Source organism: Glycine max, chromosome 14, assembly GCF_000004515.6.
Source record: "Glycine max cultivar Williams 82 chromosome 14, Glycine_max_v4.0, whole genome shotgun sequence".
NCBI classification, from domain to species: Eukaryota; Viridiplantae; Streptophyta; class Magnoliopsida; order Fabales; family Fabaceae; genus Glycine; species Glycine max.
This window is the reverse complement of record NC_038250.2, coordinates 30874857-30901623: the sequence shown is the minus strand read 5'-3', so window position 1 is coordinate 30901623 and position 26767 is coordinate 30874857. Positions and strand designations below refer to the sequence as shown.

The 26767-nt window shown below is 36.2% G+C and overlaps 1 protein-coding gene across 1 annotated transcript; it reads right to left on the bottom strand.

Annotated features, from left to right (window-relative positions):
• Window positions 1-806: 806 nt before the first annotated feature.
• On the bottom strand, window positions 807-6383 carry LOC106795885 (putative wall-associated receptor kinase-like 16). The gene is made up of 3 exons (XM_014766814.1): window positions 6026-6383; window positions 2402-2560; window positions 807-1984 (listed from the first exon to the last, which is right to left on the bottom strand). The coding sequence occupies exons 1-3, from the start codon at window positions 6381-6383 to the stop codon at window positions 807-809; spliced, it is 1695 nt and encodes a 564-aa protein (XP_014622300.1).
• Window positions 6384-26767: the final 20384 nt, after the last annotated feature.

Here is a 26767-nt window from a genome sequence, read left to right as displayed (position 1 = left end):
ATCTACCACGATGGTGGTCTTCTCTGTTGTGCGTGAATAACTCCAAAAATGCATAATTTTTAGCTCTTTTTTCACATGAAGTCTCTTAAGTATTTGTCTTTCACAAACTTACACCAAACTAGCATGAACACTCGCTCAAAAATACAATCAATTCTGGATTTAATTATCAGTAACATTTTTTCTTTTCATGATTGGATATTGTCAAAGATCTGCTACAACTATTTCAGCTAAGTTGGAAATAGTAGAAATTGAAAGTGTTCTGAGCTCTGCTTCGTGGTTACATGCATGCAGGAACCAGGAGTAGAGACCTTTTATAACATTTTATTTTATCTGGTTTTCTGGTGAAAGAAGTCCACCAATTATTCATCTTGGGATTTCTTGGAATTATTTTGACTTTCCAAATTAATAAAAACAATCACATGGCAATAGAGGAAGAGAATGATAATTGCTTCTGCTTCGCTAGATATGACTGAATCACACCAGGGTTTAACACATGTTTATGTGTGTATATGTGTATTGGGACGTGCATGTAACTCAATAGAACTTAGAATTGAGCAATGAAACAATAATAATTGTGCGATGAATTACCATAAACTGTTGAAAAGAAGCTTAAACCATTAGTTAATGCAGACATACATACACACATACTAGCATACATATACATACTCATTACCTAGAATTCTAGATACATATATACATTGAATACATACACACTCATGAAACAACTAAATGGATTTTTCATAAAGATTACAGAAGATTGTAACAGAACTTTGAAATAAAATGGAATGTATGTTGCCATGGCATAATCATCTTCCATCACCCAAAGCAGGTGGTATTTGATCCGTAATGCTGTCATACTCTTGATGGCAGCTGCTATCACCAGGCTCATAAATGTTAGATGATGCCTCATGAACCAAGTAATCAGTCTCCTTTACATTTGGGTCTGTATTAATCCACTGATGCATCTCCAACTCCATCGCCACTTCCTTCATACTAGGTCTTTCCTCCCCATTAACTCTCAAGCACTTCGCAGCAAGAATAGCAACTTTCTTAATCTCCTTTTCATTTTCTTCATTCAAAATGCCGACTTGAAGAACATCGAACAGGCGATCCTCTTTTAAGCAACATAGAAAGTGGTTAGCAAGACTTCTTTTCTCCTCAGGCCTGCCAAAAGAATAAGGCTTCTCCCCTGTTAACATCTCTACAAGCACTGCCCCAAAGCTATATACATCACTTTTCTCAGTTAGTTGGCTTGTTTGCATGTACTCTGGGTCCAAGTAACCAATAGTTCCTTGCACGATTGTAGCTAATTCAGTTTGATCAAGTGGAATAAATCTAGAAGCTCCAAAATCAGACACTTTGGCAGTGTAAGTGTCATCTAACAGGATGTTAGCAGACTTTACATCTCTGTGGATAATGGGTATTGATGCTTCTGAATGTAGATATGATAGAGCTCCAGCCGCCTCGGCTGCTATCCTTACACGGGTTTTCCAAGTCGCATCATTTACCTTTCTTTCGGTGTGTATGAAATCGAAAAGGGTACCATTGTTAACAAATTCATAAACAAGTAAAGGAACTTCTGTCTCTAAACAGCATCCCAAGAGTTTGACCACATTTCTATGATTGATTTGGGATAGAACAATCACCTCGTTAGCAAATTGTTCACTTTGGCTCTTATCAACTATTTTGGACTTCTTGATAGCAACAATTCTGTTATCCGCTAGATGCCCTTTGAAAACTGTACCAAAACCTCCTTTGCCAATGATTAAGCTCTCGTCAAAGTTGTTAGTGGCCTTCTTTAGTTCTTGTTGTGTGAAAATTTGAATTTGGGAAGAGTTTTCTCTTGTAGAGAGTTTCTGTAGCAAAATGGAACCACCATTCTGTTGAAAGTATTTCTGTCTAAGTTTGTTGAGTTTTCTTTTCTGGTATATCAAGTACAATGAGGTAGTCCCTACACATAGAATAACAATTCCTGCTGCTACTCCTGCATTCAGAACATGCCAAATACAATTCTTGAATCATTCTATACACTAGCTACGTCATGTTTGAATAAACTTTTTCAATAAAGATTTATAAAAAAAAAAGAATAAAAATAAAATACATCAAATTTCTTCAATAAACCAAAATTAATTTACACACCTTAACTTTTGAAGAAATTAATAGAAAGAACATCTATGCAAGTTGAAGTACTAAAATTGATTTCATGTTATATGAAAGAAATTCAATTCATTTTATTATTTTATTCTTTTCACCTATAAGTAGTGATTGAAAATTTTATCTAAACAAAATCCTGGTATTAGTAGCATACATGCTAAACCAGCATAGATAGTACACGAAAAACAAATAAAAAAGTTCAAGAGGAAAATAAAAAATAAAAAATCGTATGTGCTTTGTTGCTTACCTATGACAACCTTGGTAACATCTTTTTGGTGGCACCCTTCTTCCTTTTTTCCATTTCCGGATCGCCCCTTTGGACAGAAACATTCGTAGGATCCATTGGTGTTGAGACAATTGTTTTGGCTTATGCATGTATGATTGGTTGTCTTACATTCGTCAATGTCTGCAAATTCAGAATAAAAATAACAGAGAACTCACCATGACATTAGTGCACACAGTTGATGAGTTTTGCTGATGATCGATTAATATCTGTTAGAGAATCTAACAGAGTATCTTTTGTGAGATCTCTCATCTAACCATGTATTTTCCATTAGAATGGCTTGAAATCAAGATTTTGTTTAGGGGTACAAAGTCTAATACTATTTGCACCAATGACTAACCGGTGAATTTTAAAAATTTAATTAAGTGTAATTTCTTAATTTGGTGAAGTCCAATAATAAAAAACCAGGAAAAAAAACCAGCTTTGTGGTTAGTCTTAAATATAAGTAAATTTTAATTAATTTTATCTTGTTTAATACAATTATTTTTAAAATATCTTTTATTTAATTAAAATTATAATTTTAATGATTATTTTTTTACTAATACCAAGTTCTGAAGAAGTATAAATTGGAAAAAAATAATTTTTAATGGAGATTGGTATAATTAAATATGACTAACTAACTTTTTAATGGAGATTGTTATTCATAATATTCAATCAATACGTAATAACTGCTATGACAAGTACATTATGTATTTATTTGAAGAGACGTAACTAAAAGCGGTTTCCAATATGCAATAACTGCTACGACAAGTACATTATGTATTTACTAAACCCCATTCAATAAAAATTACAAAAGCTGAGGTATATCAAAACATAACCAACAATTATCCACATTGTGAATCTCATTTGTCCAACAACATCACACAACCCTTAAAAGTATGAGTACACAATCGTCAACCGCCTCTAATGTGTTAAGTTCTTTAACTTTTCCATCCTTCCTCTTTTCCTTCTTATATGTATTTAAGTTTTTCATCCTTCCTCTTTGCTTCTTATATTATATGTATATGTTTAATGTTCAGTTTTGTTTCACCATACATCCTTGCAATGGTGTTAGTCTATTTTACCTCTCCGTCCTTCATTTTATGGTTATTATATGTATATGTTGATTATAGACTACATATTCATGTTCATGTTTATAATTTTGTCGACTACAATATTCATCACGTTTATCATGTCTTTGGAAATTATGAGTGTAACATTTTTGTCTTTTCCTAATATTTGTGTGTTGCTTCTTATATCTATATATGTTTGTATGCCTAACATGGACGATTTTGACGATTTTCATCATTTCCTTCCATGATTCGCGTTATGTTTTTTATGTATATTTATGTATATGTTGATTATAGTTTGTTTTCATTTTGACCATCATTTGTCGTGCCTTTGTATATGCTGCTTTTTCTATTCTTCGTCATTGGTTTGTTGTAATAAACCATTATTTTTGTTTGTGTTGCCTCTTAATCCCGCATCTGCATCATTCAATACCTTTTTTTGGTTTTCTGAGTTAGCCCAATACAAAATCCTTCATTTTTTTTATTATCCCACTTTTTGTTTTTTATTTGCTTGCATTTTGCTTATGTTTTTGTCGGATCCTTATTTGATTATTTTGTTTCATACTTCAATATTCATGTTTGTATCCCTAACATTTTTGGTATCCTCCCCAAACTGATTTCTCACCTTCCTTTTATTTTTTTCACCCTAAGAACCCATTTTATATCTTTTTTTAAGCTACCTTACAGGCATCCTCTTTGCACAACAAATATGACTACGTCCAATGTTCGACGATTGCCTATTTTTTGGGTGTATGTTTCTTATTTTGTTCTGTAACTACTTACATTCAATGTTGTGCTACAGGGCCCATCAAATTGGATGGCAAGAACACGATTTACAACAACATTTCGTGTTGACAAGGTCAACATTCACAATGCCAACCACTTTTCCATTTCTCTTATTCCAAATAAAAGGAATATCTAATGCCTAATGTTTTCATGTTTCCTTGCAGAACATCATTGAAGTTCCATTGACTTACCACAGACAATGGAGGCCATATTACCAAACTTATGTTTTATTAGACTACAATGGAAGCAAGCATTTTGTTAGGCTGCGCAAATATGGCACACGATACTTTTTTGCTGATGGGATGAAAGAATTTAGAAGAGCCCACGACATTAATGACAGTGTCATTATCCGATTTTTTGCAGCCTCAAAAGATACTTCTTTTGACGTTGATGTCATGGGACCTATCCATAGACAGACACGTCGAAGGTCGGTTGTTACAACCAAAAGGCACATCTTTACAGCTGATGTCACGCAAGAGATGATGGAACATAACAACCCTTTGGTAGGAGTTTGTTACCCACTCAATTATGTTTTTATTTTTTTGTTCCCATCTTCTCTTAGTTCAAATAACATTTTCAAATAACATTGACTATTGATCACTTTAAATGGTCGTATAATCACTATTTTGGTTTCAATGCAGGTTCTTCCAGCAGCAGCTTTAAATTTTTTGTTTGGATCAAAAAAATACATTCCTATTCAACATGGCTATGGCATATGTAACCAATGGTAGATCATCGTGCACAATGGTTTGCCATCTGTTGCAGAACCATGGTTCCAATACCTCTCTAAAAATAATTTAATGGCCGGAGATGAAGTGGTGTTCTTCTTCAGGTTTGACGAACATGTATGGGAGGTCATATTTAGGAAACAAGTTATATGGGATGAGGACCTCTCCAATTGAAGACCATGCCTACAGACACTGACTTTTTTTTTTATTTTCATTTATATTTTGATTAATGTTGTTAATCAAATACCTTAGGGTATCAAACAATTCATTCACTTTCTACTGCACAATTAATGGTTATAAACTTATTTTGTTGGCTTATATGTATTACTTTGTTCATTCCAATATTCAGTGCTTTTATTGTTGATTATATTTTACTAAGGTGTGTCCAAAAAACATCACTTTGTGCCTTCTTTTTTCCTCGCGTGATGAAAAAAACAGGGACTGAAGATAGATCTAAACAATTGTTAGCAAATTAGTTTTTAAGTATAGCATTTTTGTTTTGTCTTTCTTCTGCTGTTTTAATTTATTAAACCTACACTTATTTCACATTGGCCATGCTAACAACATGGATATTTTACATGCATTTCAAGGATCAAACACCTACAACGTGCGTTTTTATAAAATTACACATAATTTGTTGATAGCCTGTGTTGTTAACCAAAATTGGAGTATGAGCCCGTGCATCGGCACGGGCATCTCGCTAGTAGGTTACAAATACACACTCATAAATGTAAGAATCCACACTCATAAATGTAAGAATCCATTCATACAAGAGGGTCGGCCCTGAGCTTGGCTATAGCTAGTAAGTGCAATGGCCTAGGTCCTTAATTGGGGGTTCAAAATTATTTTTATCTCTAATATTTGAAGAAAAAAATTATGATTTCACACCTGGTTTTTAACTTTTAAAATTTAATATCCAATTGACTAATTATACATTCCAACTTTCCAACTTTATAATTGATATTTGTGCAATTAATTTCCACTAAAAGTGTAGGTGCCCTTTTTGACAACAAAGGAAGAGCTACAGTTGTTGAAGTCGGAGGAGTAATTGAAATTGTCATAGTTGAATGCTTGTATCATAATATCCTTCATTCCAGTAGGTATATTGATCTTCCAACACCCTATCCCTGTACAGTTTTCCTGTCTTTGCATGCTTTGCACACTTTCCTTGCTGACACATCTCATCAAGCATCCTATTGAAGATTTCGTACCATTGAGAAAAGAGTGGAGATGGCCATAAGTGTCGCAGCCTACAGTTACGAACTCGTTGTCCTCGCTGGAAATGGAAAAAGCCTGACATTTGAGCGTGAATGCTGGGCCCCTTCTTAAACCCTTTCCACTTCTGCTTTTGCAAATGTGGGATATATTGAAAAGCAAGTCCATTTTACCATCGAGGTTTATATTCAAAATTTTGTCATTCTTGCCTCGACCATATTAATTGGTGCCATCATCGCAAGTGAGCTCCAATGCTCCCTCCAAGAAACAGTTGTCACCGGTTTCAGATGATTTGCCTATTCCAAATGGATTTGGAATTGGAACACTTCCACAAGTGCTTGGGCAGCCAAGCAGGGTTTGGTTAACTGCTACAGTTCCCATCCTTGCCAACACAATCACCAACACCACTAGAATCCAAAATTATGATGAGTGAGATGTAAAATAAATTTAATTAAACCAGAAAATTATATGTTTAGTCTTTTGGTATATGTGTAACTTTTTGTTTAATATAAAATAATAACATAAGTTTTGTTGATTGATGTTAGCAACCTTATCTTGGATTGACCTTGTATCAGGGCTAGTTGCATCCGCATCAACATGGCCATCAATCCCATTGTTGTCATAAGTTCAATATTAATATAACTCAACTTAGAGGATTACACTTTTTATAGTTTATATAGACCACCTTTGGAAGGGACACGATATTATTGTTGTACACTAGTAGAAAAGTAATTATTTACGACGTTGTTTCTAAAACGTTTCTGAATGACCATCTTAGAATAAGATGCGATAACAATTTTGTAATTTGGGAGAAAAATAATATTTTTTATGTTGCACATTCTAAAATAATTATAAAGAACCATTTTAGAATGTAAGGTAATGACAATTTTGTAATTAGGATTAATAAGTGAACCATGGCTACTACGTAAGCCAGTCTTAGTTTAATTGCATCTCATATGCCCTGGCCCCTACTTTCAAACACTTATAGCCGCTCGAGTTCTTCTGCCCTAGCTTACGCTAGTGAAGTGAGTGAGCGAGCAAGTGAGGCTCCGCAGCCACTTTCCCACTCTGTCGCCGCCGTCCTCCGGCCTCCGGGGCCAGAGCCCTCACCTACCTAGACGGCTTCCCCCGCCCCGATCCCAACCACGACGAGACGATCCTTGCCAATAATGAAGGAAGAGAGAAAGAAACAGAGGTGTGTGTGGCTTCTTGTGGAGAAGGAAGAAGAGGAAGGAGGAGCAAGTCAATGTCAAGAAGGAGGAGCAGAGAAAGAAACAATGGCGCTTAAAACTCTATCCACTTTCCTCTTACCTCTTTCTCTTCCCAATACCAAATTCCCGCAATTCCTTACCACAAGCCTTCCCTCATTCTCTGCGAATTCCCTCGCTCTTAGAAATCGCATTTGCTCGCCGCCAATTTGGAAGGCACCGGCGCCGCCGCTCCTTCTCCCGATGAGAAGTTCCTCGAACGCCAACAATCCTTCAAAGATGCTAAGCTCATTCTGAAAGAAAACAAAAAGAAGAGAAAGAAGAAAGACAATGCTATTAAAGCATCTAGAGTCGTCGCTTCTTGCTACCGCTGTGGCGCTCCGTTACACACTTCCGATGCCGATGCCCCTGGCTACGTTGATCCTAAAACCTATGAATTGGTATTGTGTCAATATAGGTTGAATTTTGGAAGCATCATTTTTGCTGAATTTCGAAACGCTGATTGTGTGCGTGCTATGTTGCAGAAGAAGAAACACCACCAACTTCGAACCGTTCTGTGTAGGCGGTGCCGACTTTTGTCTCATGGCAAGATGATAACTGTCGTTGGAGGGCACGGAGGATATCTTGGCGGTAAATTATTCGCCACTGCTGAAGAGCTTCGAGAAAAGTTGTCTCACCTGCGTCACGAGAAAGCTCTAATCGTCAAATTGGTAAATCAACCGCTGCAACATTTTCTCTTTAAATGAATATAAATAAATGACTTAAGAAATGTGAACTGATTACGTGTAGAATTAGGATATTGAATGGGTTCTGTGGTGAAATCCTTTCATTTCTTTTATTCTAGTTTGCTTTTCTGTTTCATTTTTACCTTTCATTTTAAGCATTAATCTTTTAAGCTGCTAGCAGAGAAGCTTGCAAAGGGGAGACTTTTCATGCGGTCAACACCGGTGCAATGTCTTGTTAGCAGTTTTTTCAATTTGACTGAAAAAGGTTTAATTGAACCAGATATATAATTGTCTTCTCAATAAACCGCAACAATGCATTGTACTGTAGATTTGGCCCTTCAACTTATTTGAGTTCACTTGTACTTATGAATACATGGATGCATATATATTTTACAGAATGCATGAGACAGAGTGAATCTTCTATTCAGTTGAAGGTTGAATTATAATTTACTTTGAAGCATATTTCAAGTACTAATAATTGTTTCCTTATTTTTGCACTTGGTGCAGGAACTTCTATATCTGTATGGTTTTGTCATTGATGATAACACAGATGACTATCTCATGGTAAAGGCTTATACTTGGACCTTGTACACCCTGAGTGTCTCTTTGTTCTTAATTATGTTATTCACCCTGAGTGTCTCATTGTTGTTGAGTCCTCCAGGTCCACTATCCAACAGAAACAATTAATACAATTTCTTTTTCTGAGTCCAAAACCCAGCTTCTTGAAATGCAGGTATGCTAGTAATTTATCTTCATCTTTCTGCCATATTTTGAACAAGTACAATATGATTTTTTTGGCTAACTTTATACCTTATTGTTCTATAATTTCCACCTTCTATAACATTTTGTTTCTGTGTTATGTTTACAGAAGGCTGAAATGAGATGTCTTTTACCCAAAACTTCATTGGATAATGGATTTTTTCCATTAAACACCCAAAACAGTGAAGAAAATAACAAGTCCAAAGCTGATGAGGACAAGGCAAGGAATAAGGGCAAGGAACCTTTAGAAGGACTTGGAGGACCTATGACAAGGGTTAGAACAAAGAAGGCCAAGGAAGCTCTTCAACAGTGTTAACCATGCTATTTGAATTTAGGCCCAAGTTACAAGTGGAGAAGCTTCGGATTGTTAATTGCACCATGTTCCAAGAAGAGTAGAGGGTTCCACTTTTGTTGAGTGGTTTTATTAGCATTTTGTTAGTTGAAATAAAGGCCCAAACTTGTGTTAAAGTGGCTGTCAATTCTCTTGGGATTTGCACCACCTATGAGCTTGTTTTAATTTAAAAAAAATTAAGGTTTAATAAGGTGAAAACTCTAGGATTGTGGCTGCCTCTTGGCTGACCAAGGAGTTGCACAATTTTCCATATGTTTATGTGTCTTAATTCTAGTTTTAATTAGGTATAATGACACCATCAATTGTTGTTATCAATTCTAGTTTTAATTAGGTTTAATGACACCATCAATTGTTGTTATTGGTGATCATTTCACTTATGTAACCAACTTGATGTCATTCCTATTTATAGGCTGCACATTTTCTAATAAGAAAATAGACCTTGAATTTGAGTTTTTAATCACCTTCTAAAGTGTGAGAGTGAATCTCCTTAGTTACTTGAGTGATTCAAGAAATTGGTTTATCAAGGAACACCACCTTGTGTGTGATACCAATTCCCGAGGAGTGATTCTTCCAACCCCTTTCTTCATTTTCCTTCTTCATCTTTCTAAACCTTCATTCTTTAATCCTACTTGAACACCATTGTTATCATCTTCATTTTCCTTCCAAACACATTCAAACTTTGAACCAAATACCTTACATTCAACCCTCCATAAACTCGTCACTTTTTCTCTCTTTCAATAAAATTTCATAAATAAAAAGAAAGAAAAACCTTTGAATATCCATCTTCAACCCTTCTGCAAATGGGTTTACATCATTTTGGTTATCAGAGCTCCTGTTCAAGGGTTTTTCAAGAGTGTTTGGGTTGAAATTTCTTGGTAACATCCTTCTAATTTCTTCCTTGCCATTTTATATTACCTTGTTCATGCTATTTTTTTTTTATTGAGGCTGAACCATTGCAAAAATTAGGCCTTTAATTTCTTATTTAAAAAAAACAGAAACTTATTTAAAAAAAAAATATTTGGGCTGAATGATTCATGCTATAATAGCTTTCAAAAATTCTTAAAGGTAATATAATTGGTTCTTAGAAGGTTTGAATTACCAAATTATGAAGTTTAATTCCTTCAAAAAAAATCTCATTGTGTAGTAGCTGGAATTTTTCATCCTTGTTCTAAGCTTTTGTTAGCCTAACCCTAAGCCTTTTCCTTGTCACAAATTGGTGGTTGAACTTTGTGTAAACTTTATCTTGAATTGCTTTAGAACTCAAGGAGAATTCTAGAGTGGAAAAAGGCAAGAGTGTACAAAATTTAAAAAAAAAAGCAATATTTGAGAGATACACTTGAGTGTAGTGAGGTTCTATTTTCTTTATAACTATTATTATTTTTATTTTGAATATGTCAGGTGGTGGTGAACATCAATTGGATGGGGCACAAATATTCTTGTTGGATGCTCTCAATGCTCAAATGCAAAGACTATTGAGGGAGAACAACAAGGAGTTATATGAAAGAATTAAAGGATTAGAGAATCGTGAACGTCATGAGGAAGAAAGGAGAGGAGGAAATGGTGGTGGTCCAAGGCCAAACCAAATTGAAGGAGTCAAGCTCAACATTCCTCCCTTTAAAGGCAAAAGTGATCCGGAGGCATATTTGGAGTGGGAGCTCAAGATAGAGCATATCTTCTCATGTAACACCTATGAGGAGGCCCAAAAATTGAAGCTAGCAGTTGCGGAATTCTCAGATTATGCTCTTGTGTGGTGGAACAAATTGCAAAGGGAGAGAGATAGAAATGAGGAGCCTTTGGTGGAAACTTGGGTTGAGATGAAACGGATCATGAGGAAGCGGTATGTGCCAGCAAGCTATATTAGGGACTTAAAATTCAAACTTCAAAAGTTTTCCCAAGGTAGCAAAGGCGTTGAGGAATACTATAAAGAAATGGAGTTGTTCATGATTCAAGCCAAGATAAAAGAGGATGAAGAGGAACTATGGCTAGATTTCTTAATGGTTTAAATAGTGATATTTGTGATATTGTTGAGCTCCAGGAATTTGTTGAAATGGAGGATTTGCTTCACAAAACAATCCGAGTAGAACAACAATTGAAAAGAAAAGGTGTGGCCAAAAGGAGTTCCCCTAATTATGGTTCTTCTAGTTGGAAGGACAAGGGTAAAGGGGTTGCCACCTCTAATGCAACACCTATACCATCAAAAACTCCTCCAAAATTCCAAGAACAATCCTAAAAAAAAAGTCAGGATGTGAAGTGCTTTCGGTGCCAAGGCTTGGGACATTATGCATATGAGTGCCCTAACAAGAAAGCCATGATTCTTAGAGACGGAGAGTACATTAGTAAGTCCGAAGTTGAAAACGGAGAAGAGAGTGAGGATGATGAGGAGGAAGTGGAGAAAACACCAGAGGGAGAATTGTTGATGATTAGGCGGTTACTTGGCCATCAATTGAAGTCTATGGAGGAAAGTCAAAGAGAAAACATTTTCCACACTAGATGTTTGATCAATGGCAAAGTTTGCATGATGATCATTGATGGAAGGAGTTGTACCAATATGGCAAGTGCAAGACTTGTGTCTAAATTGAATTTAGTCATAAAACTACATCCTAGGCCGTATAAGCTTCAATGGCTTAGTGAGGATGAAAAGGTGCAAGTAAGGAAGCAAGTGGAGTTGGATATTTCCATTGGAAAGTACAATGATAAGGTGCTTTGTGATGTTGTTCCTATGGAGGCCAACCACTTACTCTTGGGGAGACCATGGCAATTTGATAAGAGGGATAATCATGATGGTTTCACCAACAAGATCTCTTTCATGTATCAAGGCAAAAAGATAGTGCTCAAACCATTGAGTCTACAAGAAGTGTGTGAGGATCAAAGAAAAATGAGAGAGAAAATTCTTCAAGAAAAGAGAGAAAAAGAAAAAGAGAGCCAAACACTTGAGAGTTCAAAAAGTGAGGACAAAAAGAGGGAAACACAAGAGAGGAAAAAAATGAGTGAAACACTTGAAGTGAGGGAGAATCTTCTAGCTACAAAAGGAGAGGTCAAAGGGTTATTTCATTCAAAGCAGCCTCTATATTTGTTGATTTTCAAAAATTATGTTTTGACCACTAACACTTTTGACAACTTTGAATTGGCTTCTAGTGTGAAAACTCTTTTGCAGGAATTTGAGGAAGTGTTTCCATCAAGTGTTCCAAGTAGGTTGCCACCATTGAGGGGAATTGAGAATCAAATTGATCTCGTGCCAGGAGCTTCTTTGCCTAATAGGCCAGCTTATAGGAGTAATCCTCAAGAGACCAAGGAGATTCGAAGACAAGTGGAGGAACTCATTGGTAAGGGATGGGTAAGAGATAGCATGAGTCCATGTGCTATCCCGGTAATTTTGGTTCCAAAAAAAGATGGTTCTTGGAGGATGTGCTCCGATTGTAGAACTTTAAACAATATTACCATTAAATATAGGTATCCAATACCTAGACTTAATGATTTTCTTGATGAATTGCATGGTGCTTGTTTCTTTTCCAAAATTGATTTGAAAAGTGGTTACAATCAAATAAGGATTAAAGAAGGAGATGAATGGAAAACTGCTTTCAAAACTAAATATGGATTATATGAATGGTTGGTTATGCCTTTTGGTTTGACTAATGCACCAAACACTTTCATGAGATTAATGAACCATGTTTTGAGAGAATTCATTGGTAAATTTGTGGTGGTGTACTTTGATGATATCCTTGTTTATAGCACAACCCTTGATTGGCATGTTGCACACTTAAAATTGGGATTGTGTGTGCTTAGGAAGGAACAATTGTATGCTAACCTTGAAAAATGTATTTTTTGCAAAGACCATGTTGTGTTTCTTGGTTTTGTAGTGAGTTCCAAAGGAGTTCAAGTTGATGATGAAACGGTCAAGGCTATCCAAGAGTGGCCTATACCTAAAAGTGTGACCGAGGTGAGAAGTTTTCATGGCCTAGCAAGTTTTTATAGACGATTTGTGAAGGATTTTAGTACCTTGGCAGCACCTTTGAATGAGGTAATTAAGAAAAATGTTGTTTTCAAATGGGGGGAGAAACAAAAAGAAGCTTTCAATGCTCTTAAGCAAAAGTTAACTAATGCCCCCATACTTGCTTTGCCAAATTTTTCAAAATCTTTTGAAATTGAATGTGATGCTTCAAATGTTGGGATTGGGGTTGTATTGTTACAAGAAGGTCATCCAATTGCTTATTTTAGTGAAAAATTAAGTGGTCCTGCCCTTAACTATTCTACTTATGATAAGGAGTTGTATTCCTTAGTGAGAGCGTCGAAAACATGGCAACACTATCTTTATCCCAAGGAGTTTGTGATCCATAGTGACCATGAGTCCCTAAAATACTTAAAAGGACAAGGTAAGCTAAATAAAAGGCATGCCAAATGGGTGGAATTTCTTGAGCAATTTCCTTATGTTATTAAACATAAAAAGGGAAAAGGAAATATTGTTGTGGATGCCTTGTCAAGGAGACACTTTTTGCTTTCTATGCTTGAAACAAAAATGATTGGATTTGATTGCTTGAAAGAAATGTATGAAGGAGATGACACCTTTGGTGAAATCTTCAAAAATTGTGAAAAGTTTTCTAAAGATGGTTTTTATAAATATAAGGGCTATCTTTTCAAATAAAATAAATTATGTGTGTCCAAGTATTCTACTAGAAACTTGCTTCTGTGTGAAGCCCATGAAGGAGGGTTGATGGGGCATTTTGGGATCCAAAAGACCTTAGATACATTGAAAGAGCATTTTTATTGGCCTAACATGAAGAAAGATGTGCAAAAATTTTGTGAGCGTTGTATTGTTTGCAAAAAGGTCAAGTCAAAGGTAATGCCTCATGGTTTGTATACCCCTTTACCAATTCCGGATTCTCCATGGATTGATTTATCAATGAACTTTGTTCTAGGGCTGTCTAGAACAAGTAATGGTAAGGATTCCATATTTTTTGTTGTTGATAGGTTTTCTAAAATGGCTCATTTTATTCCTTGTAGGAAATTTGATGATGCTAATCATGTGGCGGATTTGTTCTTCAAAGAAATAGTGAAACTCCATGGATTACCAAGAAGCATTGTTAGTGATAGGGACTCCAAGTTCCTAAGCCATTTTTGGAGGACCTTATGGGGGAAGTTGGTTATTAAGCTACTATTTGCTACTAGTCACCCTCAAATGGATGGAAAAACGGAGGTCATGAATAGGACTTTGGGTACCTTGCTAAGGACCGTTTTGAAAAAGAATATAAAAAATTGGGAAGTTTGCTTACCTCACATTGAATTTGCTTATAATAGGATTGTGCATAGCACCACTAGTTGTTCTCCTTTTGAGGTTGTTTATGGTTTCAATCCACTAACTCGTCTTGATTTGTTGCCAATACCTAATATTTCAGTTTTTAAGCATAAGGAAGGAGAAGCCAAAGCGGACTATGTGAAAAAGCTCCATGAAAGAGTCAAGGCCCAAATTAAAAAGAGGAATGAGAGCTACGCTAAACAAGCAAACAAGGGGCGCAAAAAGGTTGTTTTCCAACCTGGAGATTGGGTTTGGGTTCACATGAGAAAGGAGAGGTTTCCGGAGCAAAGGAAATCCAAGCTTCAACCAAGAGGGGATGGTCCATTTCAAGTACTTGAAAGGATAAATGGCAATGCGTACAAGATTGAATTGCCCGGTGAGTATAATGTGAGTACTACCTTTAATGTGTCTGACTTAACTCTTTTTGATGTAGATGGAGAAGCCGATTTGAGGATAAATCCTTTTGAAGAGGGAGAGAGTGATGAGGACAAGGCAAGGAATAAGGGCAAGGAACCTTTAGAAGGACTTGGAGGACCTATGGCAAGGACTAGAACAAAGAAGGCCAAGGAAGCTTTTCAATAAGTGTTAACCATGCTATTTGAATTTAAGCCCAAGTTACAAGTGGAGAAGCTTCGAATTGTTAATTACACCATGTTCCAAGAAGAATAGAGGGTGCCACTTTTGTTGAGTGGTTTTATTAGCATTTTGTTAGTTGAAATAAAGGTTCAAACTTGTGTTAAAGTGACTGTCAATTCTCTTGGAATTTTCACCACCTACGAGCTTGTTTTAATTTAAAGAAATTAAGGTTTAATAAGGTGAAAACTCTAGGATTGTGGCTGCCTCTTGGCTGACCAAGGAGTTGCACAGTTTTCCATATGTTTATGTGTCTTAATTCTAGTTTTAATTAAGTATAATAACACCATCAATTGTTGTTATCAATTCTAGTTTTAATTAGGTTTAATGACACCATCAATTGTTGTTATTGGTGATCATTTCACTTGTGTAACCAACTTGATGTCATTCCTATTTATAGGCTGCACATTTTCTAATAAGAAAATAGACCTTGAATTTGAGTTTTTAGTCACCTTCTAAAGTGTGAGAGTAAATCTCCTTATTTACTTGAGTGATTCAAGAAATTGGTTTATCAAGGAACACCACCTTGTGTGTGACACCAATTCCGGAGGAGTGATTCTTCCAACCCCGTTCTTCATCTTTCTAAACCTTCATTATTTAATCCTACTTGAACACTATTGTTATCATCTTCGTTTTCTATCCAAACGCATTCAAACTTTGAATCAAATACCTTACATTCAACCCTTCATAAACTCGTCACTTTCTCTCTCATTCAATAAATTTCATAAAAAAAAACCTTTGAAAATCCATCTTCAATCCTTGTGGAAATGGATTTACATCAAAAACTGACAAAGTTTGCAACTATAGTTGGAGTGGTCAGCGCAAGATGCCATCTTATGTAAACAAGCTGGTGTTTCCAGAGAAATTTATGACTACTTTGAGGACCATAGCCATGCAAGAAGATGAGGTTTTCAAGGTTTCCTCAATGCTGGAAGAGGTTCAGTATACAACATTTTACTTTTCATATTTCCCTTGGAATGAAGGACTATTAGCTCCTTCCTTTGTCACTGAAACTGTATTTTATCTTTCTTTGGTTAGTTTTCTATCAAGATTTTCCTCATTTCCTACCCCTTCCATTAGTTAACTACTACAGGTGTAACCTACCTGACATGTGATTCCATGCTTTCTATTGTGGGGACGGCGACAGCCTCTTATCTTTGAAAGACAAGACAAAAACTTGTTTTACCTATAGTTAATTTGCTTACAATTTAGTAGTATTCAGACAGAAAATAATAAATGAAAACAACTGACTGTATAGATCAACGTTGAAAACACGTGTATAGATCAACCGACTGTATTACGTAGTTGCTTCTCTTTCTATGAGCAAATTTGTAGCAAGTGGGTTTTTAGTTTTTACTTTAGACAGCCCGGGTCAGATTGGATTAAAGTATGAAAGAAATTATTAAAGAGAAATGCTACATGATATAAAGGTTGATAGGACGTAGCGATACCAAAGAATCTGATTGTTGCAAAGAGAAAAGCTGGACGGCCCTAATTATAAAGTTGATAGTACGCAAGGATAATGTCATAATAAATCTGATTGGTTATTTGACTGTATTTATCCTTGTTTTGTGTCAATATTATGTGAGGAAAATATTAAAGGTGCCTAAAGCCAGTATAGTACGAGTAAACGGTACAGAAGAAAGATAAAACAAGATATATTAAGAAGGGTTTGTCTAATTAATTTCAAATAAAAATAAGATTAAATAATTTCATAATAAAATTTAAACAATTGTCTTATTGAAAAAATTATCATTAATGTTATGACTATCTTATTTAATACATCATCTTTAATTTTTCTTTCATATTATTTATATGTAAACTAAAATTTTTATAATTTTTAATTAAAATTACACTAAAATACAAAAATATATATGTAATAAAATTATAAAATATTTAAATCCTTAATAATTATTTTTTTAATCACTATATTCTTTATTCACCTTAGGAAAAATATATATAGCTGTAATTTTAATTTTATAATTTTTATTTATAACTTTTAATTAAAATTTATAATCTTTATCTATAATTTTTAATTAAAAATTATAAAGAAAATGTTGAAAAGTATTTAAAGTATTATACTTAGAATTTGTGAAATAAATGAAAACTATTTACCTAAAATTTGTTTTTTTCTCATAACTATTTACTTAAAGTGAATTAAAAAAGTAATTATTAAGATTTTAATATTTTAAAATTGTATTATAATTTTAATTATGAACTTTTAATCCAAAAATATAAAGGTTTAATTTTACACATAAATATTGTAAAAGAAAAATTAAAAATGATACATTAAATGTAATAATTATAACATTAATAATAAAATTTTAGAATAAGAAAATTGTCTAAATTTTATTGATTGATTAATGGAGATGAAATTATTTAACCTTACTAGAGTCAATTAGACAAATCCTATTAACAAATGTTAAAAAGGATGTAATAAAATGATAAAGAAATACTAGTACAAAAATGTAAAGTAATAATGAGATAGAAAAAAAAAATTAAGTAAAGGATAATATTTCACGCAAGTAGGCCAAGGGAGAGGCTAGATAATGGGATATGCTAGGTGCACCCAGTAATATTGCTGATGCACCCAGCAATTCAATGAAAGGTCAATTTTGCCCTTCATTTAAAAAAATAAAAAGCATTTTTTCCCTCTTTCGGAAGCATTCTCTCTTTTTCACTGAGTCTCTTCCGCAAAAGCTTCTTCTCTTCTCTCTTCCCCGACAAGCTTCTTCTCCGCGAGCTTCTCCGACAGCCCTTGGACCCATTTGCTTTCGAGGTAGGTGGCCTTCTTCTTAGCTTTGGTTTTGTTATGCACTACATTAGGGTAGGTTAGTGTAACGTTAGGTTAGTGGAACCTTAGGGTAGAAGACGGAACCTTAGGGTAGAAGACGAAACCTAGGGTAGAAGACGAGAGGGGAGAAGACGAGAGGACGCCGGAAAAAATGGCGCAAAAGGCTGACGACGGCGTCTTCCGGAAGACCCGTTAGGGGTTCTTCCGAAAGTTTCGGAAGAACCTTTTCCGGAAAGTTTCCGGAAGAAGTGTTCTTCCAGAAGTAACCAAACGTCTTCCGGAAGAACACTTCTTCCGGAAGACTCCCGGAAAACCTCTTCCGGGAACTTTCCGGAAGAAGTGGTTCATCCGGAAGAATTCCGGAAGACGCGCACTTCCGGAAGAACTTTCAAAATTCCGGAAGACCTTTCCGGAAGAACCCCTTCTTCCGGAATGTTTCCGGAAGTGGTTTTTTTGTTTTTTTTTTGTGTTTTTTTTTAAATTTTTTTTAAACAGAAATTGTTTTGTTTTTTTTAAATGAATTATTTTATTTATTTTGGTTATTTTGTTTTTTAGATTTTATGAAAAATGAAGTTTGGGTTTTTGATGTCATATTTTTTTTATAATTTAAATTGTGTATTTTTACTAAATATTAATTTGTAAATTAATTTTTTTTTATAAAAGTAGTTGTGTTTGTTTTTGTTTATTGTTTTTTTTTTAAATTAGTGTTTTTTCTTTAAAAATGAAGTTGTCTATTTTTATAATTAAAGTTGTGTGTTTTGGAAGTTTTATAAAAATACTAATTTTTTATAATTAATTAGTTTATTTTATTATAAATGAAGTATTTTATTTACTAAAAAAATTGTGGATGTTTACTAAATAATTTTTTTTTACATTAGTTGTTTAATTTTTTTTAAAAATTAAGTTGTGGATGTTTAGTAATGAATTATTTTTATATTAGTTGTGTTTTGTTTTTATAAATGAAGTTGTTTATTTTTTTTTTAAAAAAAATTAACTTGTTGATGTTTACTAAGTAATTTAGTTGTGTTTTTTTTTAGAAATGAAGTTTCTTATTTTTTTTTAAATTAAGAGTTGGATGTTTACTAATTAATTTTTTTTACATTAGTTGTGTTTTTTTTATAAATGAAGTTGTTTAATTTTTTAAAAAAATTAAGTTGTGGATGTTTAGTAATGAATTATTTTTATATTAGTTGTGTTTTTTTTTATAAATGAAGTTGTTTAATTTTTTTTAAAAAAATTAAGTTGTGCATGTTTATTAATAATTTTATTTTACATTAGTTGTTTTTTTTTATATAAATGAAGTTGTTTAATTTTTTTTTTAAAATTAGGTTGTGTATGTGTGAAAATAATTTGATTTAAGTTAGTCTTATTTGTTTATAAATAAAGTTGATTTTTTATAAAGAAAATTGTGTATATTTTGACCGAAAAAAATACGTGTTCGACATGATATACAGATCATGGCCAGAACACGAGGTTTAGGTCGTGCCATAGGTAGAGTTGTAGGCAGAGATAGAGCTGCTGACGAGGATGCTGGCGATGTTCCCGAGAGGCGTAGGCCTACTGCCTCAGCCCGTAGGCTACGCGTTCATCAGATGACTACGGAGGGACGTGATATGGCTGAGGACGTCGCTGACATGACTGATGATGTCCCTGAGCAGCCTACGGAGGCACCTGAGATGCGTGCGGACGCACAGGGTGCTGATAGTGGTGAGGGGTCAGATGGTGATGATGCTGCAGAGGGATTCCCTGGTGGTCCACGTGACCCGTCAGTGCTCACATCATTTGCCGAGCATGTTGCACATGCCGTGTGGAGTGGACAGGTATTTTAATTTGTTAATTATTTGTCATTGTTTATTTATTTGTTTATGATTAATTTTTTTTAATAATTGTATAATTTGTACTTCAAATCAGGAACGTCCTGATTTGAAGTTAGTGTCACATGGGAGGAAGCTGACACTGATTGGGAGGCCAGTGCCTGAGATTGAAGGCCTGGTGGCTGCCACAGGATTAAGTCCACTGATAGATTGTTCAGTTATTACTGGCGATCCTAGACTTATATCCGCATTTGTGGAGAGGTGGCACAGTGAGACTAGCACCTTCCACCTTCCAGTAGGAGAGCTGACGATCACATTGGATGATGTGTCGTCCATTCTATATTTGCCCATCACTGGCGCCTTGCACAGTTTCCACGCTCTTTCTACGGAGGAGGCCAGATTCTTGCTCACGGAGTTGCTGGAAGTGTCTGCGGAGGAGGCCAGAGCCGAGACAGCACTCACACGTGGAGCATATGTACGATTAGGATGGGTTCGTGACATTTATGAGACCAGATGTCAGGCCCGACGGTGGATTGTCGCAGCTCGCGCTTATTTGCTGCACCTTGTCGGTTGCACTCTTTTTGCTAATAAGAGTGCAACATACGTGCATGTGGTCCACCTTGACACTTTCCGGGACCTCGCTCATAGTGGTGGTTACGCTTGGGGGGTTGCCGCGCTGGTTCATATGTACGACCAGTTAGATGAGGCTTGTAGGACCACCACCCGACAGCTTGCGGGGTACTTGACGCTACTTCAGGTAAATTTTGTGTTTATTAATATGTTAGGTTCGATTATGATTTAAACATGTTTTTATGTTATGTTAACCTCAATTATTGTGTAGTGCTGGATCTATGAGCACTTCCCTAGTGTGTATCAGTGCGTGACTGACGATACATACCAGGAGACGTCCCCACGTGCTTCCCGGTGGTTGACGTCGAAGGCGCACATGAAGGGCATCACAGGAGCACCCTACAGGGCACGTTGTGATGGTTTGACCGTCACAGATGTGTCCTGGTTGCCGTACACGGAGCATCGGGGTGTTAGGGCGTTTCAGGAGATTTCATCGTTCCAGGGTCAGCTCAGATGGGGTCCTATGATCGTCGCAGTTCGACCGGAGAGGGTGGTACGCCAGTTCGGTTACATCCAGAGCATCCCTCCGCCGCCTGTTAGTGCACGATTGTCACAGGATCAGATAGATGACAGGTGGATGGAGTTTGCGGATCACTTACTACCTGCGGGTCAGCCTTGTTTAGTGCCTGGGCAGGTATCTGCGGATTACATTGAGTGGTTTTTCCGCATATCTCACCCTTTCATGACACCGACCCAGGCAGCTGACCAGCAGAGGGATGCACCAGCTGCAGACCCTGAGGACTACATACAGCCGCCCAGCCCCCAGGTTCCAGTGGCATTTGACCCCCCTCCATATGTGGTAAGATTATTTGCGCGTTTAATGTTTTATGAGTTGTTGTTTATTTTGAATTTCATAATAAATGTTTTTACTGACTTTGACAGGATGATTATGAGAGATATGAGGCGATTGCACAGAGGTTGGAGCGTGTGCTCAACCTTAGGATAGTCACTGCAGGCACAGAGTTATATGACATTATGCAGGACTGCCTGACGATCGCGAGAGGGGGACCCAGTGCTGATGGGACGGTCAGGGCTCGTCAGAGACGCCGCACGGACCATTGATCATTGTATTTATTTTGTTGTGTTGTAGTTGACATGAATATTTGTAATTATTACAGTTTTTGTTTAATATAGTTGACGTGTTTTGCACAGTTTATTATTTTATAATATAGTTTGTTATTCCAATTGTTTGTGGTCCTTAAGCGAAGTTTACGGTTGTTTTAAATTTATTTTTAAAAAAAAGGAACCTAGAATCATGAGTTTTGTTTGTCAGAATTACATAAAAAATAAAAGTTTTTAAAATGATTAATAATTCATAAGTGAACCTTTTTTCCATGTTCAAGTACCCATGTTTGGGATTTTTTTGCGTGGGTGTGGCAGTGCCCTGAGACAATGCAGGGCGGCCATTTCTCATGTTTGGACGTCAAAGAATCCAAAAAAAATAGTCCCGTTCCATGGTTCGGTCAACTAACACGTCAAAACAAAGCCTCAAAATCCAAAAAAATAGGAAATGAACCCTTTTTCCATGTTCAAGTACCCATGTTTGGGATTTTTTTGCGTGGGTGTGGCAGTGCCCTGAGACAACGGAGGGCGGCCATTTCTCATGTTTGGACGTCAAAGAATCCAAAAAAAATAGTCCCGTTCCATGGTTCCGTCAACTAACACGTCAAAACAAAGCCTCAAGATCCAAAAAAATACAAAATGAACCCTTTTAACAATTAATTTTTTGGACCACTGAAACAACGCATTCAACTTTATTATGGGAATTAAACACGCCGTAAACATATAAAGGTTACATCAACGAAAAAACAAAAAATTAAACATGACATTCAGTTCTTTAGCGACGTCCCACTGACCTCGTCTTCAACATATTTAGTAAAGACAGCTAAAATTTCTATTGGTCCATATTTTTTCCAGTAGTTAGATTGTACTAACACCTTCAGCAGTTCTTCGTTGGTGATCAGCTCATTTATTTCATATTTTATAACCGTATCTGAATACTCAAACCGAGCTGGTTGGCGGAAAAACAATCGTCTTACCGTTTGTGATTCGTGAATTCCAAGAGGGGGAATCCCTTTAGGTGCAACTTGCTTGATTAAATTCTTCAGTTCATCGATGGTACATGTTGAAGGAATTTGAAATTTCTTAGGATTTTTTCCTGTGAACGCGCAACCAACAAATTTGTTCTGCGGTGGCATGTTCCATTTGCCGTTGTAATACAGGATCGCGTCATGAATACGAGGCATAGTGCGTTCAAGTAAGTTTATTATTCCATCTGGTGTTCTTCCAACGGTGCATAATAACTCAATCGGACCAACACAAGAAAATTGATCATTACACATTAACATTGTGTTGACATCGTCATCATTTATCAATTTGATACACTCAAAGCGAATTTGGTTACCTGTATCGGTGAATGGCTTCCGGTAGTGAATTTCATCCAAAAATTGTTTGTCGAATAGCTGAAGGGTATTGTGTATTCTGGTTTTTAGGCTTGCAAAATCACACCTATTTGGTACTCGAATGGGCACCGGAGTTGAAGTTTGGAAGTAAACCCCAGTATCATTGTGAATAATCGATCCATTTGGATAAATGAAAGCCAACCTTGAGTTGACAATCGTCTGACTGCTAGTTTCTCCTAGAAATGCCATAGTTTGTGTATCAGTTGCGAGATTATTTGAAAGCAAGATAATGTGTGATTTAGTAGCCTAGTCTTCCATATATATAGATGGTTGTGACCGAGCCTTTGTTTAACTTTGTTTACAAAAAAATAGACACGCGTAAATGTGTAGTCAAGTCAGCCAATGTGTTGTCGCTAATGTGTAGTCAAGTCAACCCATGTGTTGTCGAGCGACTGCTAGTTTCAAAATGTGTACTGAAGTCAACCAATGTGTTGTCACGCTCAAACTGTAATACGCATGCATGTCATTATGTGTTGTCAATTATGACAATGATGTATGCTGCACGCGTAAATGATTTTTGTTGGACCAACAATTTCCTTGCTTAACCAAACGAGTAGTTGATAATATTAATTCGTTAGTGACGGGTTACAACGAATTATATCGCATAATGAATACAAATAAATAAACAATGAATGTTTAGTCTTCATTTAGGTCTACATAGTGTGTTTTGAATGACATCAAGCTTGTGTATTCCTGCATTCTACTAATATATGGAATTGCCCATTGCTTTGCCTGAGAATAACAATTGGTTGACCACAACAGCGCTGGGGCCGGCAACGGACAATGGTCTTTCAAATAAACCTGTTGTACATGAACAAACATTATATCATGCGCTGACCGTGCCAAACGAACCAGCGAAGTCATTGCATAATTGTTACACTAACTATATTCAATGTACCTGAACAAAATGATTTCCAAACACGTGACCGACACATATGATGCGGTGGCCAGAAGAGTCAAGTGGTGGTTGACTTCTAAGAGGGAAAAATGTCATGCTTTGTTGTTGGGACAACGATACAAGGATTACGTTATACCGTGAAGCAATCACATATCCCATGTCTGTTATATCCATCCACTTGTCCACACTAACCTGAATGAACCAAACATACACATGTAAGTAATTTAAACATTGTTATTAAAAAAAATTAACCTAAAAACATACCTTTGAAAATCCATCAACAAGTAGGGACAACTTTAATTGTTCAAATCTCTCTGTGCCACCGAAGAGGTTCATGTACTCATGCGACCACCTGCCAAGTTCTTTAAGCAATTCATTACGCACTAACGGCCACGAATCTTCCCCCATACCTAATAAAGCGTCAATGGACCGATATCCACAGTTACCGTCCGCTTTCACATCCACAACGTCACGAATGAAACCTTGAAAGAATGACGCAAATTGATCCAACATCGGGATGATCCTTGTTGGTTGACGCGGTTGAGAACATGATGCACTTCGTTTCACTGGAGAGTTGCTGCTTTGAACAGAATGAAAAGCATCAACATACTCCCAGTAAGACGGATCACGCTTTGTGGATGTTTGACTTCTTTTCATCGGTTTCTTCGGTGCACCTTTAGTGTTCACCTTTGATGGAGGAGGGCACATAGAGTTATGATCAGGGTATGCGATTTCTCGAAGTTTACTCTTCAGATTTACTTTGCCAGCCACATCAAGTTTATCAAACCTTTTAGATATGACCTCTATTTCTTCCTTGATGGTGACTTCCATCTCACATAACCCTTGGTCTGAAAAGCAAAGTCTCCTCCAAAAAAGATGGACTGACTCCAATGGGATGCTGGTAGCAGTATACTTAGAAAGCTCACATGCACAAGGAAGCCCGTGCGTGCTTCTCATCACACAACCACAAGAAGAGAGATTGTTGCCGAGATAACGTAGATGGTCAATCTCAGAAGCAATCTGATTTAAAGCATCCCTCGAAACCATCCCAAGAAGCCTCTTGTATAAGGTTTTTTTATATACATGGCCAACCACATGCGTACTGGTTTCAAAGGATGCTTTAATTTCGACGTGTTGCAGCGTGATCATGTTGTTCATGGCATCCCAAACACTACATAGGTCTCCAACGCTATTTTGTAGTACTCTTTTGAGAGCCCAATGAGCTGATTCAACCCTACATTTAAAATACACAACAAACATGAAAATATACAACAATTAAATACCATTTAATATTAATCGTTACTAACAAATAAAATCAGTTGTTAATACCTGTTTGTTGTTGTGTTGCCTAGGTGCATGACCTTATTCGTCCATGCTGTAATAAATTTTTCCTTGTGGGGGATAATCCATGTGTCGTTAACATAGTCAACGAACATCGGCCAAGGCGAACAAGCAACTTGAAACTTCTGATATGACTCATGGAACTCGTATTCGGACGGACAATCAACCAAAGTACCCCAGTTATCCATTACATAGTCCCACGCATTTTTTTCCCCGATTAAAGATTTGCACTTCGCCTTCACATTCTTATCGATATGAAACCTGCACAACAAATTAGTAGACTCGAGAAACACAGTTTTCACTGCATTCATCAGTGCTAGGTCTCTGTCAGTGACAATAACAAGAGGGAGGCGATCGTGTCTTAAAAATAGGCCTCGAAATCGTTCCAAAGCCCATATAATATTATTAACACGCTTAGCCTCCAGATATGCAAACCCAGCAGAGAATGTCATCGCCGTTGGTGTCACTCCAACAAAGTCAAGTAGTGGGAGTCTGTACCTGTTTGTTTTGTAGGTACTGTCTATAAAAAATACCAGATGACATGCATTGCATAACTTTACTGCATCTGGGTGATCACGCACCACAACTTCATCCTTCAATCTATGCCAATGAATGTATTGATCACGTTCGAGAAGCTTCATCAGATGCTGCATTTCGGTATCAGCTCCTCTTATTGAAGAACGATATGCACTTCTTGCATTGTAAATTTGCTTTATCGTGGTGTAACTGTCGGCATTGTGTTCCTTCAACGTTAACAAGATATTTTTCGGTTTCACCATCGACTTTGTCATATCAGCAATAATTTTCTTTTCTTCCTTAGTCAATCGCCCGACGTATGGATGTCCAACTAAGGACTTCGCCAATTCATGATTATGAATCCCACAGATCAACTTCACCATCCAACCTTCCCCTCCACGCACTGGTTTCCCACGAAGCCTGAAGGGACAACCACATTTCCTACTCCCGGTGTCTTTTCTAACGAATTCTTTATTTCTACACTTGTACGTACCACTCCTTTCACACCCAATTAACACAAATGAACTTCTTCCTCTGCTACCGGTCTCTGTGTCAGATCTCATAATCACTGCAACAAATCCATTTTCATGGGCAACTGTTCGAGCCCATTGCAAAACATCATCTCGAGTAGCGAATACCTACAACGCAACCCTAACACATTAATTTTCATACAAACCATCAATTCAACCAATGACTCAAATTATCTATGATTACCTGAGATGTATTAAAAGCATTTGAACAATCGACATGTGGTTCATTCACTCCACATTCTTCTTGATTATCATAATCATAATCCATATGAACTTCTTGTGACATCGCAAAGTCATACCTCCATTGATCTTCGTCCATCTTAAGGACATATGCATCATACACAAGTACATTCAAATTATCATATAACCACATCCAAAAATTTACTACACCTTAAATAACAAACATATTAATAGGACATATGCATCATACACGACTATATTAAAATTATCACTATATACTAAATTTATAACTACATTATTTACTAAAACTAAACTTATCACTATAATAAACAACTAATAAAACATTTTTGTACCATTATACATTTAAGTTACCTAAATCATTTAATATTATACCATTATACCTAATTAAATCAATAATCC

What these genes read in the sequence shown, in the direction of transcription:
- LOC106795885 (XM_014766814.1), bottom strand. Translation starts at nt 6,383, where the DNA reads ATGGACTTGCTTTTCAATATATCCCACATTTGCAAAAGCAGAAGTGGA. An exon ending in CTCCTCCGACTTCAACAACT is followed by an intron (nt 2,561 to 6,025) that starts GTAGCTCTTCCT and finishes CTGAATTTGCAG; the next exon opens with ACATTGACGAATGTAAGACA. An exon ending in TGTTACCAAGGTTGTCATAG is followed by an intron (nt 1,985 to 2,401) that starts GTAAGCAACAAA and finishes TTCTGAATGCAG; the next exon opens with GAGTAGCAGCAGGAATTGTT.